The 17,587-nt window shown below is 44.6% G+C and overlaps 1 protein-coding gene across 4 annotated transcripts in view; it reads right to left on the reverse strand.

The window, feature by feature from the left end:
• Window positions 1-17,587, reverse strand: part of utrn (utrophin) — a 149,767-nt gene that overhangs the window by 75,546 nt on the left and 56,634 nt on the right. For all 4 annotated transcript variants that reach the window (XM_031581994.2, XM_031581992.2, XM_031581993.2 and 1 more), the window contains 15 exons: window positions 15,966-16,097; window positions 15,636-15,749; window positions 15,133-15,288; window positions 14,035-14,205; window positions 13,221-13,400; window positions 12,809-12,943; window positions 11,051-11,200; window positions 10,374-10,535; window positions 9,952-10,083; window positions 9,372-9,545; window positions 6,645-6,800; window positions 5,427-5,594; window positions 3,375-3,554; window positions 3,072-3,200; window positions 2,480-2,650 (listed from right to left, as the gene is read on the reverse strand). In XM_031581994.2, the coding sequence (XP_031437854.1) occupies window positions 2,480-2,650; window positions 3,072-3,200; window positions 3,375-3,554; window positions 5,427-5,594; window positions 6,645-6,800; window positions 9,372-9,545; window positions 9,952-10,083; window positions 10,374-10,535; window positions 11,051-11,200; window positions 12,809-12,943; window positions 13,221-13,400; window positions 14,035-14,205; window positions 15,133-15,288; window positions 15,636-15,749; window positions 15,966-16,097 (2,310 nt within the window). The remainder of the gene's footprint in view (window positions 1-2,479; window positions 2,651-3,071; window positions 3,201-3,374; window positions 3,555-5,426; window positions 5,595-6,644; window positions 6,801-9,371; window positions 9,546-9,951; window positions 10,084-10,373; window positions 10,536-11,050; window positions 11,201-12,808; window positions 12,944-13,220; window positions 13,401-14,034; window positions 14,206-15,132; window positions 15,289-15,635; window positions 15,750-15,965; window positions 16,098-17,587) is intronic.

Raw genomic sequence — 17,587 nt, forward strand, 5'->3', positions numbered from 1 at the left:
CACACACACGAGAACACAAAGACAATACACTTTGAGTCCTCGGACACATTCCAACACTTACCTACAAAGAAACCGAGGCAGACAGAAACTACACACCTTCACAAACGGAGGAACCAGAGAACACACACACACACACACACACACACACACACACACACACACATATGAGTGGACAGACAGAGGAATGCTCATACTCACACACACACACATGATATGGAGAAAGAGGAGTGAAGATTTCAGAGCATACAGCCAAGTGAGAAGTGTGTATAAGAGCTAGATGACCTTCAGTCAGGATGCGCTTTGGTAGTGTGCGTAGGTGAGTGTGTGTGTGTGTGCTTGTGTGTTTGTGCATATGCTCCTCTGTGTCTGTGTGGGTGTCGTGGGGGTGGGGGTGTGCGCATGTGTACCTCTGAGTGTACGCGTGTGCGCGGATGTGTTTCTCTGAGTGTGTGTGTGTGTGTGTGTGTGTGTGTGTGTCTGTTACCGTGAGCGGTTGTTGTGTGTGTGTGTGTGTGTGTGTGTGTGTGTGTGTGTGTGTGTGTGTGTGTGTGTGTGTGTGTGTGTGTGTGTCCTTGGAACAGTTTTACAGGAGCAGAATAACCTGGATCTTGATTACATTATACCTCATGTGAGTCACATGGTAACAGATACAGAGATGCCAACCTGTGTGTGTGTGTGTGTGTGTGTGTGTGTGTGCATATATACAGTACTTCCTTCTCATGAGTCTATGTGTGTGTGGTTTTTTGTATTTTTTCCCCATGAAGTGTGTGCATGTGAGTGTGTGTGTGTGTGTGTGTGTGTGTGTGTGTGTGTGTGTGTGTGTGTGCGCACGCATACTTTCTCCTCGTCTGGTGTGTGTGTGTCCTGGATCTGAAGGGTGTTGAGGCAGGCCTGCAGATCTGACTCAAAATGCTGGAGCTGTACTGCCGCCTCCACACATTCCTCATCCACACACACCCACACACTGTTGTTACACTGCCACACACACGCATAGTAAAACACATGGTCCTTATCCATGTCTTCCATTGCACAAACTCTAATGTGTTAATACTAGGGCTGTCAATCGATTCAAAAAAATTAACTAATTAATCGCACATTTTGAAATAAATTATTCGCGATTAATTAAAGTTTGTTTTTCTTCTTAAGACTAAATCTTATAAATAAACAAGTAATCACTTCAGACAGCGTGTATTTTAGACACCGTTGTTTAATTGTATTTTTTTTTTTTAAACACAATGGTGCCCCTCGACGGTAAATCGTAAGAATTTCCCCTGAAGCAATTCGAATCACCTCAATCAGCCCACTGTCCTCAACTATGTTGATGGGCCGACAGTCACCGGCAACCCAAATGGTAACCTTTTCACGGACTGGTCTAGTTATTTTCCTAGAGAAGTCGTGGAGTGTAGGTTGGCAATCATCTAACCTGGGACTGCTTTCTGTCGGGTGCTTTGCATTAAGGTGATAGCTAAATTCAGCTTGACAAATGCTACATACAACTTTAGTTTTGTCGATTGTTCCGTCATTTTGGCTCTTAAACAGAGACTTTCCGCCCAACAATCCCTTAGCTCTCTCCATCTTCAACTACCGCAGTGGTTCTCAAACTTTTTCCCGGCATTTCCCACTTTGAACAAGGGGGGCTATTCAAGCCCCACCTGTCCCTCATCGCTCCCATAAAATGGTATGCTACATTGCCCGAGGGGACACAAGTCTGGCCTGATGTAATTTCCCAATTCTCTCCCCACCTCTTCTCCGCCTCGCTTCCTGTCATAACTTCATGTCCTATCCAAATAAAGGCATTACAAAAAAAAAGATATATTAATTTTAAGAAGAAATTTAGATTTTTTAAGTTGAGTTAATTGCGTTAAAATATTTTATCGCGTTAATCGCGGCCGCATTAATCGCATAGATTAACGCGTTAACGTTGACAGCCCTAGTTACTACACATTAATTATTAATATTAATCACTGTTATTGCACAGTAATTACACTGTCATTCACAGACAGACACACAGGCAGGCTCTCATTCCAATATACTGTATGTGACCTCGCACAGGTTTCATCCTTACAAACGCCACGTCCATTGTGATTCCAACTGTGTGTGTGGGCACACTCCTCTATGTTTGACTGATGAGATCTTCATGGTTATGTACAGTATATCTTTAAAGGTTTTTGGTTTCTATTCATTTTTAGGCATGTAAGACATGTTTAAAGGTTACATCTTTGGTGACTAATCAATGATTACATTATTGCCTGTCTGTGTCTGTGTCTGTGTGTGTGTGTGTGTGTGTGTGTGTGTGTGAGTGTGTTCGCTGAGCTACCACAGAACCAAACCCATGTCCTCACCTCAATGCGTGTACTTAAGGCTGGCTACACAAAGTAATCACTCCATGAATAATGTGTGTGTGTGTGTGTGTGTGTGTGTGTGTGTGTGTGTGTGTGTGTGTGTGTGCGTGTGTGTGTGTGTGTGTGTGTGTGTGTACCTGCGCTGCTCTAATGCGCTGGACCACCTTGTTGAAGTCTCGGTTGAGCTCGGTGATTTTGGGGTGGACGGTGTCGCTGCACGCGGGCCCACGGGCCGTGATGAGGAGGAGAGCGTGCTCTCTAACGCCCGCCACACGCAACATCATCCCCTCCAACTCTAAGGACAGGGACTGGGGGAGGGAGGGAGAGAGGGAGGAGAGGGAGGGGGAGAGAGAGAGGGAGAGAGAGTGACAAAGGGAGAGAGAGAGGAGTAGGGAGGTAGAGAGTGAGAGGTAGAGAGTGAGAGTTAGAGTGAGAAGAGAGAGAGAGAGAGAGAGAGAGAGAGAGAGAGAGAGAGAATGATATACTTGATATACTCAATTCAGTAGTGATCAATCTGAAATGTCCAACTCCTCATTCAAAGGACACAGAAAATATAAAACTGAAATGGAACACAAACTCAACGCCCATGTAGGGTCATCTAAATGTATAGATCCACACAGCTGTAGATACTGACAGAGAGACAGACACACAGATAAACATACATACATACAGATTGACAGACTGACTGACACACACACGCACACACACAAACACACACACAGCCGTTACCTGCACCTCTCTCTCCTTCTGGGCAGGGGGCATTTTCTCAACTTCATCCATGTGGATCTGTGTCTGGTAGAGCCAGGTGCTGATGTGAGCCAGGTTCTCATCAAAGCTCTCCATCTCACTCTGGTGGGCCTGAGGAAAACACGCACGCACGCACGCACACGCACACGCACACGCACACGCACACGCACACATGTTATTAAAGTTACAAGTTACTGACAACCTATATGAACATGGAATATGATCATACGAAGTAATGGTGAGAGAGTGTTGGAGGTCAGAGTTCAAAGGTTAAAGGTGACTGACCTGCAGGGCAGAGAGCCAGTCCTGAGCCTGGCTGTGGACACGGGCCCAGGCCTCATTGAGCTGGAAGATCCTCTCCTCCAGGGCAGACTCGCTTTGCTCCACCAGGGCCTGCAGGGCGGCGCTGTTCTCCACCAACACGTTCAACTCCTCCTTCTTCTGCTCACACTCTGTCAGTATGCCCTACGCACACAAACATGAGACACCCATAGACACGCACAGACACCCAAACACACACACACCAACAAGCACACACACACCCACGTAGCCAGAAACACACACACATTAAAAAATAAACGTTCATATTTCCAGACTTGGGAAAGACATATCTTGAGAAAGAGTATTCAAAGTACATACTGCTTACTGTAAGTGTAAATAAGCCCTGCATGACCTTCAGTCAAAGGGTAGTTTCTCCTCAGTTTGTGTGTGTGTGTGTGTGTGCGTGTGTGTGTGTCCTACGTTCTCCTCTGTTTGTGTGTATAAACTGATGAGCCTTAAAAAACACGCGCATACAGATCATAAATAATGCTAATCCTCTTTCACAGTCCACTGCAGTTGCTTCTGTTGTCTTCAGCAAAAAGACCACACTATGCATTTGTACTGACCACAGTGATTCGTTCTTGCTCACTCACAAAAGCACACACACACACACACACACACACACACACACACACACACACACACACACACACTCCTCAAAAACGTCCAATACACATCCAACAAACCCAAACTAATCCCCTCTGAGGGGTCATACAGACGAAGTCTAGTTTGCCTGAACCCGGAGAGAACCGTCTCCGGATAGCCCTATCGTGCAGACGAACGCACTGTATCCGCACACTGTATCCGCACTCCCTCGAATCGGGGGTCCAAAGTGAGTAAACTCGAAATCCGGTCGCGGGTTGGTGTTCGTATGCACGCTATCAGCAAACCTAATCGGATTGCTCCACGTGATCGCATCATTAGACCAGCCAGAACAACGGACACAACCGGCATTATTTAATAACTGAATGGGTTGCCAGCAGTGAGTGTGGCAGCCAGTTATAACAGCTCTCCAGTTTAAAAAAAAATAATTCTTCCTATTACCTTGCTGCTTTTCCACGTGAATTTCCCTAACAGGATTAATACAAATGTATCTATCTATCTGTTGTTAGGAAAGGGATGACATTAACAAGCCACACTTTAATCTATCACTGTTTAATCTATTTGCATCAGACCATTTTTCTAAAAACAGTTTTTAAAAGTGTCAGCAATAGCCTATATGAGCAAATCTGACGTGAAAAGATTTTTTATTATAGACGGAACTTTCAAAACGGTCTGTAATAAAGATGAATGTTACGTTAACTTTAGTCCTGTCAGACAACGATAGCGATAGCTACTAGCTAGCGTTAACGTTACTTCAGAGGTAGCCTACAGTACGTGAAGGACAAAGCCCTCAACAATAGCCTACATTTGTTGTTAGTAATAAAACCATGAAATTGTAAACCATGAAACATCCAGGATCCACAGCACTTGCATTGTGGTCTCTCGTGCTCAAGCTCAGCATCTCCATAAAGCACAGGCATTTAAACAACTCAGACATGTCATGTTGCACATTGCTTTGTTGCACTGTTCTAAACTCTTTATTATCAATAACAAATATAATAATTTTTCGCTTAACCTACAGTCTGCTCTTACCACTGATTTTATAAACCACTATAATGTGTTACTGTGCAGATTAAATGTAGGCTATGCGGCTAAGCTAAACGTTGCTAGTTGGGGCTCAACTACTGTCATATGTTACTTTATTAGCATGCTCCTGTCTTCTTCTCCGTTTTCTTCAGCTGTCTGTAGCACCTTAAAGCGCCACCAACAGGCGTGGGGGATGTACTACAGCTGAGTCAATCGGATTCGCTGGGTTCATGTGCACGCGATTTAAAAAGTTGATATGTGTGAAAAATGAACCCGGGTTCAGACAAACTAGGCTTCGTCTGCATGAGGCCTGAAACACACACACACTAACACTCTCGCGCACACCCTCTCGCACACTCTCGCGCACACTCTCGCGCACACACTTACATTAGCCCAGGCCTGCTCGGTGTGTGTGTCGGCAGGCATGTGTGTGCTGTGTCTCTGCTGCAGCTGCTCCTCTGTGCTGCTAAACCAGTCCTGCAGGGCGGCGCTATCGCTCTGCACGCGTTCAGACAGCGCCAGCGCCTTCTCCAAGTCTCCCTTGCCTTCCGTCACCTGAGAACAACACACACACACACACACACACACACACACACACACACACACACACACACACACACACACACACACACACACACACACAATGTGAGGCTGTAGCACACATACAAAGCATTTGTTGTAGACGAGACAACTTTTACAGCTTTCAAAAAATCTAAATTATTCTTTGTGCGTCTGTGTTGTGCTTGCCTTGAATCAAGTTAACCATAAAATGTTACTTTCTTTGCAAACACTCATTCACACACAAACAATCGCACACACACACACACACACACACACACACACTTGTGCCCCCAATTTGTTGTACAGCAGTGGTTCCCAAACTTTTTACAGTCACGTACCCCTTCAGACATTCAATAAATAAAAATTTAATAAAAAAGTTTTCCTTTTCACCGCAATTTATTTCACAATTCTGTTTTATTCCCTGAGGTAAATTGGTGGCTTAAAATGAGTGAATTATATGTGCCACAAGGGACCCAAACCTTTTAAGGTTGTTGTTTGCCAGCCATCAACAAAACAGAAGACTTAAAAAACATTATTCGCAGGCAATTGGGAAGATGAGCGAATTCATTTTACAGGCTGTATGTGTTGAGGTGTGTGTGTCAACCGTTGAAAAGGGGGGCGTGGCCGGAGCGTAGTTCAGCACAGACGTGACATTTTCTCAGTGGTTTTGTTTTTTAATTAATGCTTGTTCATCGTTGGGTTCGTTGTTGTGTTTATTAGAAAGAAATACAGCCTTGCAGGGCAAACTACAGGGGAATTTGATGCACAAAATGATGTTTCCGTCTGAAAGTTGCAATTCTGTTTCAAAGGGAACATTCCACGAATTCCGTCAGTTTTCCGTTATCGCGGAAATTTTCTCCCTGCGTACCCCCTGAACCACTCCCTGCGTACCCCAGTTTGGGAACCGAGGTTGTACAGTAACCGTGCTGACTGACAAACACCCACACACACACATCAGTGCTCTGAGGTCATTAGCTGCCGACCTCACTGACTGACACACACACACACACCCACCCACCCACAGAGAGACACACACACACACACCTGTGCTCCCAGGTCATTGTAGAGCAGTTTGAGGGCGGTGAGCTGCTCGTCCATGCCCTTGGGGTTTTCTGTCTGCTGTTTCTGCACAATCTGCCGGCCCGTCTTAATCACCGTCTCTACCTCCATCTTCACGTCACTCAGCACCTTATACAGCCTCTGCACGCACACACACACACACACACACACACACAGAGAGACCACACAAACACAGACACGCACACACACACGTTTGTTTTATGATGATCAGTGTGTGCATCATCTCATTGAGTAGATGGTCAGGTTTGTGTAACTGTGCTGCATGCATCTAATCAGTTCAACCTGAGCACCTGTACAAGAAAGCCTGTTGTGTTATTACCGGCATATAAATGAGAATTTATCACTAAAGACTAAAGATGCTGGAGTGTGTGTGGTTTAGGAAACACGTACATGTTATGTGAAGTAAGTGAACGTAATGTAAATTATAATACGGGTAGATGAAACCAAGCATTCTGATTGGTTGAAAGGAGGTCACAGGGTGTACTGTATTGAGCCATAATGTACTGTACAGCTGTTTACATTTACCTGAGCGTTCCATATCAGTGCGCACTCAAAATATACTACCTTAGTTCGAAAAAAAATGGCGGACCAAATCTCCGTAGATCATCGTATTTCTACCTAAAAGTTTTAAGTTTTACTTTTTTTTGCTTAGATTTTTAGAAAGTTACCGAGAAATAGACACTGTACAATATAAAAACGCCATTATTGTAACTGAAAAATATGTCTAAGAGGATTTGCGAGGTGTATTAGCCACCTATCAAAGGTTAGCATGCTACTAGCCGTTAGCGATTAGCAATTCCTCTGTGTTTTTGCAAAGCATCTGCCCCAACTTTCTTTTCCCGACATTTACATTTATCTTGTACATATTCCATCCCCATAAACTGGAGATTTCAAGAGTAGAGATGCCTTTCAATATGCAGTTGCAAGATGGGTGAACGACACCAAGATATGGCATTTGGAGACAAAAACAATATGTATGAGATCACAGGACATGTATCCTGGATCTTATCAAAGCTAACCGTTCTTGAGCAATCAAGAGTGCCAATATGGGCTAACGAGTTGTAGCCAAATCCCAAAGGGCTAAACAGCTCGCTAGTTATTAGCACTCTAGCTCGCTCAGGGGAGTTTAGCTCTAATAAGACACAGCAATTATTCACGATTGTATCAATTGTATATCTAGGTTTTCTCTGGCGACTGTTGTCTCATCCATCAGCACAACACATCCCGGGCATTTTGAACTTTCTGTGGGTTGTGACCGTAAACAGCTCGCTAGCTATTACCACTTTAGCTTGCTCAGGAGAGTACAGGCTAACAAACGTGACGTTCCCAATGCTGTTTGTCTGTTGCATAGCAACAGCCACACATTCGGGGACTATTTTCTCTAGAGTCTAGGCTACTGAAATGCGATACTCGAGGCAGTACTGTATCGTCAATAATGTACTGTGCAAGGGTTTGCCGGCCCTCCGCTTCGCGTCGGGCCTAACAACACCCTTGAACAGTACATTATTGACGATACAGTACTGCCTCTCGTACCTTATTGCTTAAGTAAGAAGTCTGCTGGCCTTGCAGTGAGGCCCTTCACCCTGACTTTAGCTCCACTGCATCCCATCCCAGTTAGATCAGAATGAGCTCTGCCAATCAGCAGGCAGTGAGGAGTAGTTTAGGTCAGTGTTTCTCAAACTTTTTCAGACCAAGGACCACTTAGCCAATAAAAAAAAACTTGCGGACCATCTAACTGAATAGTATATCCCCTGGCGCCAGACAATTGTTAGCGGCACATGATTTTCGAGGGTGGGCACTCCTTTTTTTTACGTACCGGTAGGCTAGTTATGATGCGCTAGGCAAAGCATCTGGAACCCTGCTCCATGCATGACTTGGTTATGTTACAAACTATAGTTCGCTCACAGCCTCATACTCCCATCACACACTCAGACACGCCAATGTATCACACAACACAACCAATGCGCATACCGACCACGCAAATGCAGTAATTCCCTACCAACAGTAGGCTAGCCGACTGGCATTAATAAAGCCATCCTAGTAGTCAACTTTTCATAATTAAGAGTTGTCATTATCCAACGTCACACAACACATAATATAGTTATCATCTTGCTGTCTCCGCAGTGGGAGAAAAAAACGCTGTTTGAATGCAGCTCCGCGGCGGGATGATGCCCACTGCGGCTGAACCATCTCGCCGCTGCACCGTCTCTTTGTCTGTCAGAGGCTTTCTCATTTAATTTTCTCTTAAACCACCAATCCATGACCTTGTTAATAGGTTAGGCAACTCTTTAATAGATTAGGCTACTACTGACTGTGTTCTATTCGTTCTGAGTTGTATGTTAGAAATGTCGCAATACCGTGCGGACCATTACGGGGCACAGGCGGACCACCAGTGGTCCGCGGACCACACTTTGAGAACGACTGGTTTAGGTGATGACACTGGTCTTGGCCTGGTGTTGGTCAACAGCCTCTGAGATGTGTGTGTGTGTGTGTGTGTGTGTGTGTGTGTGTGTGTGTGTGTGTCTATTCACCATGCAGCCAGTGAAGTGTGTGTGGATGTGTTCTGGCATGATGTTGGTGTGTGTCGGTGTATGTGTGTGTGTGTGTATGTATTCACTATGCAGCCACTGAAGTGTGTGTGGATGTGTTCTGGCGTGATGTCGGTGTGTGTGCGTATGTGTATGCATTCACCATGCAGCCACTGAAGTGTGTGTGGATGTGTTCTGGTGTGATGTCGGTGAGGTCCAGGATGTGCAGCTCATCTCTGGCGCCATCTAGCACCCGTTTGCAGTCCAGCATGCGCTGCTCAAAGTTGGCCGGCTTCTGGAACAGCTGGAACTTAGTGGAGATCTCTCGCATCTTCCTCTGAGAATGGAGAGAACGAACACACACACACACACACACACACACACACACACACACACACACACACACACACACACACACACACACACACACACACACACACACACACACACACACACACACACACACACACACACACACAAAACAAACAGGTATTTTTCATCAAACCATTTTTTATTCATGCACATAGTTTAGATGTATTATGACGCTTTAAAACTACCTGCATATTATTGTGAAGTGGTGCATCGATTCTATATTATAAATATTTTAAACATACTTCAAAAATAAATATGACTGTCCCTCAATTTAAATCTCAAAGACTTCACACAAACACACATAAACAAACAAACAGAGATAGACAGACAGAGACACACACACACACACACACACACACACACACACACACCTGGATCTGGTCCAGTACGGTGCCCCCTCGACTGGCCTTGCCTTCGGGCGTGGGCGTCGGCACATTCCCCACATTCCTTTTCTTCAGGTCCTCCAGCGCGGCCTCATGGGATACGATCTCTGCCTGGATGCGCTGGGGGACAGAGGTCAACATTCAGCTTGAGTTCAAATACTTGTGAGTGTGTGTGTGTGTGTGTGTGTGTGTGTGTTTATGTGCGTTCGTGTGTGTGTGTGTGTGTGTGTGTGTGTGTGTGTGTGTGTGTGTGTGTGTGTGTGACAAAAAAGAAAGACCTCCTTCCAGAGCATTTCACCTTCATTTGGTCTTAGTGTAGGTTTGTATGTGTGGCACATCCAGTCGAGATAGGATGTGATTGTGTGTGTGTGTGTGTGTGTGTGTGTGTGTGTGTGTGTGTGTGTGTGTACCTGGGCCTCTTGCGGCAGCTGGAAGGCGTCGACGCGGTCGGTGAGGTATGACGTGAGTGTGTGGTCCAGTTGTGTGAGGTTCTCCTGCAGAGCCTGAAGGGAGTTCTCATTGTCCCGCAACGATATCAGCTGCTGCTCCAGAGACATCTGCTGGCTCTCCGCCTACACACACACAAGCACACGCACACACACACACAAACATTCATAGATACACACACACAAACGCGTTCATATATATATATATATATATATATATATACACACAAACATATATATAGAAACATTAATACATATTTATTATCTATATTAAAATATGTAGGTCTATTATACCGTTAGAAGAACAGAAGGATAATTTCTAGAAAGTTCTAGGCTTGCCCATAGACAACATCATGTGTTTTACAGTGTGTATATGAAAAATACACTTGACATGAAGGCTGGTCAGCAGCTGGTGTATGTGCTAATGACAGTGATCACTGATATGACATCAAGTACAAATCCATCTGGGGGTTGTTGTGATGCGAGACTGTGACCAATGATGAGATACTGATGGCTTGACCAAACCAACAGGCCTACCAGCTGGGAAACATGCGTGAGCGCACACGCACAAGCACACACACGCACAAGCACACACAAACACACACACACACACACACACACACACACACACACACACACACCTGCTGGCTGAGCTGGTCGTATCGAGTGTTGAAGCTCTCAAGTTTCTCGCTGATGAGCTCATCCAGGATGCCTCCATCGATGAGCGTCTGTGCCAGTTCCCTTATCTGAGTGCGGTTATCAGAAGGGTGACGCAACACACCCTCCAGAGCCTACAGGGAGAGAGGGAGGGGGGGAAAGGGGAGAGAGAGAGGGAGAAGAGGGGTTGAGAGAGGTACAGTTAGGGAGAGGGAGAGTAGGAGAGAGAGAGTTGGGGAGACAGATTAAATGGATGGAGGGGAGAGAAGGGGTGAGATTGACAGGAAGAGACAGACAGGAAGACATGTAGAAAGCGAGATAAGCAGGCAGGCAGGTTGAGAGACGTTTCAAGAGTATTTACGTGTGTGTGTGTGTGTGTGTGTGTGTATACAGTGGCTTGCAAAAGTATTGAATCCCCCTGAACATCACCACCATTTGACCAGTTTTTAAAAAGATACTCATATTTTCCCAGTATCAGTATTATCATTGTGAACACGTATGCTGTAGTGTAGGCTGAATATTGCTCTACTAAAATTTTAAATAAATTAAATTCAAAACTAAAATATTCCACTTGCATAGGTCTTCAACCCCTAAACATTAATACTTGGCAGGCAACCCCTATACATTAATACAACCCCTATACATTAATACTTGGCAGGCAACCTCTTTGTTGCAATAACAGCCTTAAGCCACAGATTCTCAGTAGGATTGTGATCAGGGCTTTGACTGAGCCATTCCAGTGTTGCTTTAGCCTTGTGCCTTGGGTGCGTGTCCTACGTGTAGGTAATCCCTCTCCCAAGCCTTGGTTTACAACAGACTGCAGCAGGTTTTCTTGTGATGATGTGTAGAATTTATTTTCATTCATCCTCCCTTTAATTCTAAAAAGTTTCCCAGTTCCTGCAGTCAAGAGCATATTTCAGGAGTGTGATGGTGTGTACTGAGGCGTTGGCAGTGTTAGATTTACTCTACTTTGACGATCGGCCAAAAAGCTCTATTTTAAAAACATTTTCCCATACCTTAGGCAACCTCCAAACATGCTTTAACGTGGATCTTCTCAAATTTAGATTTGATTTTAGAATCAGACTCCAGTTTGATGGATAGCTCTAAGGACCGTGGACTCCTACACCTGCACCCCAATTCCAGCCACTTCACTTTGGCGGTTTTCAGGGGGATGGCTGGACTGTGGTGGCCTGTGGGGGGGGGGGGGGCAGCCTTTTCTACCTAGCATCTGGATGGTGTGATGCAACGTTCTCTTCCTTCTTCTGGATGCAATAATGCTCAATCAACTTGGATAATTGTTGGAGTCTTTTCCTCACTTAAGCATTTGCCTCTTTAGTCTTCCTATCCTGCTACCTCACAGCCTGGCAGATGGCCCTTAGACGAATGAATCTAAAAATCAGAGTGATTTTCATATCCTGAAGGAGATCTCTACTTTAACATAGGTAGAACCTAATTATAATCAGCTATGGTCAAATAAGTGGCACCTCTGTTCAAGGGTTTGAATACTTATGCAAGTAGTATATTTCAGCTTTGATTTTATTTATTGCTAACGTTAGTAGATAAATCACTTATTTTGCCTTTGAAAATATACTACAGCATAATGTTAACTATACAAATACTGATTGAGAAATTATGCATAAGTATCTTTTGGAGCTGTGAAAATGGTGATGACTTCAGGGGGGCTGAATACCTTTGCAAGCCACTGCATGTGTGTGTGTGTGTGTGTGTGTGTGTGTGTGTACCTCCAGTGCTTGGTTGACGGTGTCTGCGTTTTCTGGAAGGTTCTGTGAGGCCTGTAGCTTCTCCTGCAGGTTGCGGAGCCACTGGTCCTCCACCTCCAGATAATGCAGTAGCTCCATCCAGCACGACCATACCTCCTACACACACACACACACACACACACACACACACACACACACACACACACACACACACACACACACACACACACACACACACACACACACACACACACACACACAATAATTTAATCATCGAATAGTCACCAAAGATGTAACCTTTAAACAAATCTCTTATATGCCTCAATCAAAAAAATGAATAAAAACCTAAAATCTTTAAAGACATACATATCCATGAAAATCTGATCAATCATTTAAACACACAGAGACACACACACACACAGTTCCGCTGTACCTCAAGCGTGTGGCACTTGCTCTTGAAACGCTCACAGAGCTTGTGGTAATTGTGGAGCACTGTGCCCAACTGTACTGACAGGTCCTCTCCAGCAGGGGGCGTCTGAGACACCAGCACATTAATGTTGTCCTTCAGGATCTTCACTCTCACCTCCTTCTGTAACACATCCTCTTCAGCCCTCTGATACACAGACACACACACACACACACAGACAGACACACAACCACATTCAACCACCCACAATCACACATACACAACCACACACACACAACCACACACACACAACCACACACAAAAAGACAAACATACATGCACACACATACTTTGTAAAAAACAGTACAGTACAATTTGACAGGTTTAGCTGTACCAATCCCATATGAGTGTGTATGTGTGTATGTGTATGTGTGTGTGTGTGCGTGCATGAGCATACAAACTATGTGTGACCCAGAAATAAATATGAAGCCCATATACAGTCTTCAGGACATGTATGTGTAGTGTAGATTGACTGTTTACATTCTAAGTTGTATAATTATGGTGCCTTAATAGTTAAACGTGGCCTACACTAAGTTTACATTTGACTGAAATTATATACATGTAACAGTTATGGCATAAGTCAAGTGTGTGTGTGTGTGTGTGTGTGTGTGTGTGTGTGTGTGTGTGTGTGTGTGTGTGTGTGTGGTTGTGTAAGCATATTAAGTGTGGCTTAGTGTCTATATTTGTAGAAAAGTGTGTTTATGGAATGAGTATTGGAGTGTGTGTGGCCTTCAAAACCTTTAACTAGTGTGTGTGTGTGTGTGTGTGTGTGTGTGTGCACCTTCATCTCCTCCAGCGAGGCCTCCAGCTCCTCTGGACTCTTGTACTCGAAGTCTCTCATGAGGAACTCCTCGTCCACCTGCTGCAGCCACTCCTTCATCTCACTCAAGTCCTTCTGCAAGTTCTGCACTTTCTCCTGGCGCTCACACACACTCTCCTGGTGGCTCAGCAACTGCACACACACACACACACACACACACACACACACACACACACACACACATTATGCATGGCAAGAATGTGCATGTCTAAGAGAGCTTGTGCTGTATTTTCCCGACTAGGAAGCGCACTGCATATAACCCGCATGACAGTATTTTATGTAACTTTATAAAACAAACCCATGTCTTAATCGCAGTTTATTGAACGTTACATCGAGCCATGCAGTTGTTGTGTAGTGTTGTGTTGTGTGTACTAGCCATTTAAATAGAGTACATTTCAAGGAAAACTGATTGAATGAGTCTATAAATATGTGACTGTGGGACTAGGATTCAGTCGAACTGAATAATTGAGTGGGTGAATATTGCATGCATTCAGAAAGTATTCAGTTCACTTTGTACAATGTTTTTTTTTTACATTTTTACAGTATTATGTGTTCTGGTCTTTATTTCATGCAAAGGAAACATCAGAACACTAATTTTAAATCTTATTTCACACATTTCTGAAAACTTTCACAACCATAATTTTAAGGTAATTTCCCCCCTGCTAAAATGGTCTTGCCTTGGTCTCAACCTTTGAAACTCTACTGTTCTGAATATTAACAGGAACTTGTGATTTTGGAGTAATCATGAGTAATCATGTACTATACTGTTTAAAGAAAACTGAACTGAAAACATGAATATGCTAAATTTGTGGACCATTCCTGGCCACTACGCTGATATTTTACTCACTCAAATTACCCTTCAATAGGCATATGCATGACTCTACAAACATACTTTTATTTTGAAATGCCATCTCAAAATAATCCATCCATAAACAGAAGGACCCAACAATATGCTTTAAGTTTAATATCCTGTTCAAACAGTGAGTGTGTGTGTGTGTGCGTGCGTGCGTGTGTGTGCGCGTGCGTGTGTGTGTGTGCGCGTTTCCATGGGTGTCTCACCTGTTTGCTGAGCGTATTCCACCTTGTCTGTGTCTCCTCCAGTCTGCTCTGCCCCCAGCTGGCCAGCTGTGGTACTGCACTCTTCTGCACAGCACTGGTGTTCTCCTCCAGCTGCTTCAGAGCTGCTTCCATTGCCCCTATACGTCCCGCACACGCCTGTTGACACACGCACACACATACACACATGCACACGCACACACACACACACACACACGCGCATCACATACACACAAGCATCCAGTCACACACACAGACAGACAAACATGTGCACAGATGAATCAAACCGGGCATATGCAAGTTCACAACCTGTCCTTATTTGCTCTTTATCTGTGTGTATGTGTATGTGTGTGTGTGTCACACAAGCATCCAGTCACACACACAGACAGACAAACATGTGCACAGATGAATCAAACCGGGCATATGCAAGTTCACAACCTGTCCTTATTTGCTCTTTATCTGTGTGTATGTGTATGTGTGTGTGTCTGTGTGTGTGTGTGTCTGACCTTGCACTGTTCCATTTCCTCCTTCAATTTCCCAGCATCTGATACTCCAACAGAATCCCGTGATGTCACTTCCTCTGCCTCATCCAACCACGCGGTCACCTCTGTGCTCCGCACCTGAAACCGTGACAATGACAGCTGCTTATGTAGGCCACCTTACGGACATCTGCAACCACTCCTGACAGAGCCTGACAAAGCGTCCATGTTGGATACCTCCTCATAGCAATGACTACATAGAACACATCTGCGCGCAAAACTTAGTCTCACTCAGAGTAAAAAGTGTGTGTGTGTGTGGGGGGGGGGGGGGGGGGGGGGGGGGGGGGGAGGGTATACCTGCGATTCCTTCATGCTTCCCAGAATGCACTGCAGCATTCCCAGCTCGTCACGTGCTCGGTTAGATAGCTCCGACCATTTCTCCGACCCCTCCCCAGTTGGCCAACTCTTCTCCAGCTCAAGACATAATGCCTAAACACAAACACACACACACACACAAACACAAACACACACACTTTGAACAATTGAGTAGTTCCATCAGGTGACACCAGCTTAACTTCGTGCAGATGAGACTGGCCATCTCCAGGTTCGGGGGCAGGACGGAAGACTGGGAGTTTTGGGGGTATCAGAGGGGTATCAGAGGGTCATCAGAGGGGTATCAGAGGGGTATCAGAGGGGTATCAGAGGGGAATCAGAGGGGTATCAGAGGGGAACTGGGAAGTTGGGCTTTGATCAGGGTCAGTATTGATGGGAGGAAGGGGCAGCGGGGCATGATGACACAACCCAGTCAGTCTGCTTTCACCAACTCCACACTCTCCTGCAACACTTTAAACTTTAAACACTTTTACACTTTAAACAGTCAGATAGCACTCACCAACAAGCTGCAGAGAGAACGTCAGCAATGTCAATATATCTACCTGAAGAGCTTGTGTGTGTGAGTGTGTGTGAGGGACTGAGTGAGCAGTAGAGGGCGGGAGAGCAAAAAGGAGAGAGAAAGAGAAAGAGAAGAGAGAGAGAGAGAGGGATGTGTTTGGGCACTGTGGCATGTATGTGCCACGTCTGTTAACATTAGGGTTGGGTACCGAGAACCGGTACCAATATGGAACCGGTTCCAATACAACCGGTACCTACCCGGACCGAAATGCAACGCAGATTTCGGTGCTTCATTTCGGTGCCTGAGCCAATTGAACACGGTCGCTAGACAGATTCCGTGGGGCACAGGTAAAACTGCCCCAGCTCCCAATGTAAACTTTGTCCTGTGACGCTCACGCTCATCGGTGTTTTCATAGCAACAGTCTTATGACAGTGAAGAGCAGGCAGCATTTCACAGAGCAAGCACAAACAGAACTAGCCATCAACCTTTTAACAGAGAAAATACCGAAAGGTACACGGTCAAAAGTGTGGCTGTATTTCGCACAAAAAGATTAGAACATTGCGACGTGCAGTAAATGCAACACAAAAATTGCGTGAAAAGAGGGGAGAGGAGGCAAGAGTCAACCGATCAGATCAGCAACCGAAGACTGAAAAATAAACGGAGATGACAGCTAAACTTAACCTACGGTAGTCTCTTAAAGGGGCAGTACAAATTTTCTCGTACTCAGTGTGTTCAAGTAACAAGATTAACTATAAACAAGATAGAAAAGATAGGTATAAACAAATCATAAAATGGTGAAATTTCATGAAATAAATGCAAACAAAATAATACATTTTTGACTCCAAAGGCAAATATGCTCATATTTTTGCAAAAGAAGTTTGAAGCTGTTTTTTGTATTTATTTAAGTATACTATGAACTGTTTTTTACAGTTAATATACTGTTCATAGTTTGAAGTTAAAAAGTTTGAAGCTGTAGTTGGAAGCCAAGTGTTTTGTATGTATTTATAATATACAGTACCAGTCAAAAGTTTGGACACACTTTCTCATTCAATGGTTTTTCTTTATTTAATTTTTTTTCTACATTGCA

This window comes from Clupea harengus, chromosome 15, assembly GCF_900700415.2.
Source record: "Clupea harengus chromosome 15, Ch_v2.0.2, whole genome shotgun sequence".
NCBI classification, from domain to species: domain Eukaryota; kingdom Metazoa; phylum Chordata; class Actinopteri; order Clupeiformes; family Clupeidae; genus Clupea; species Clupea harengus.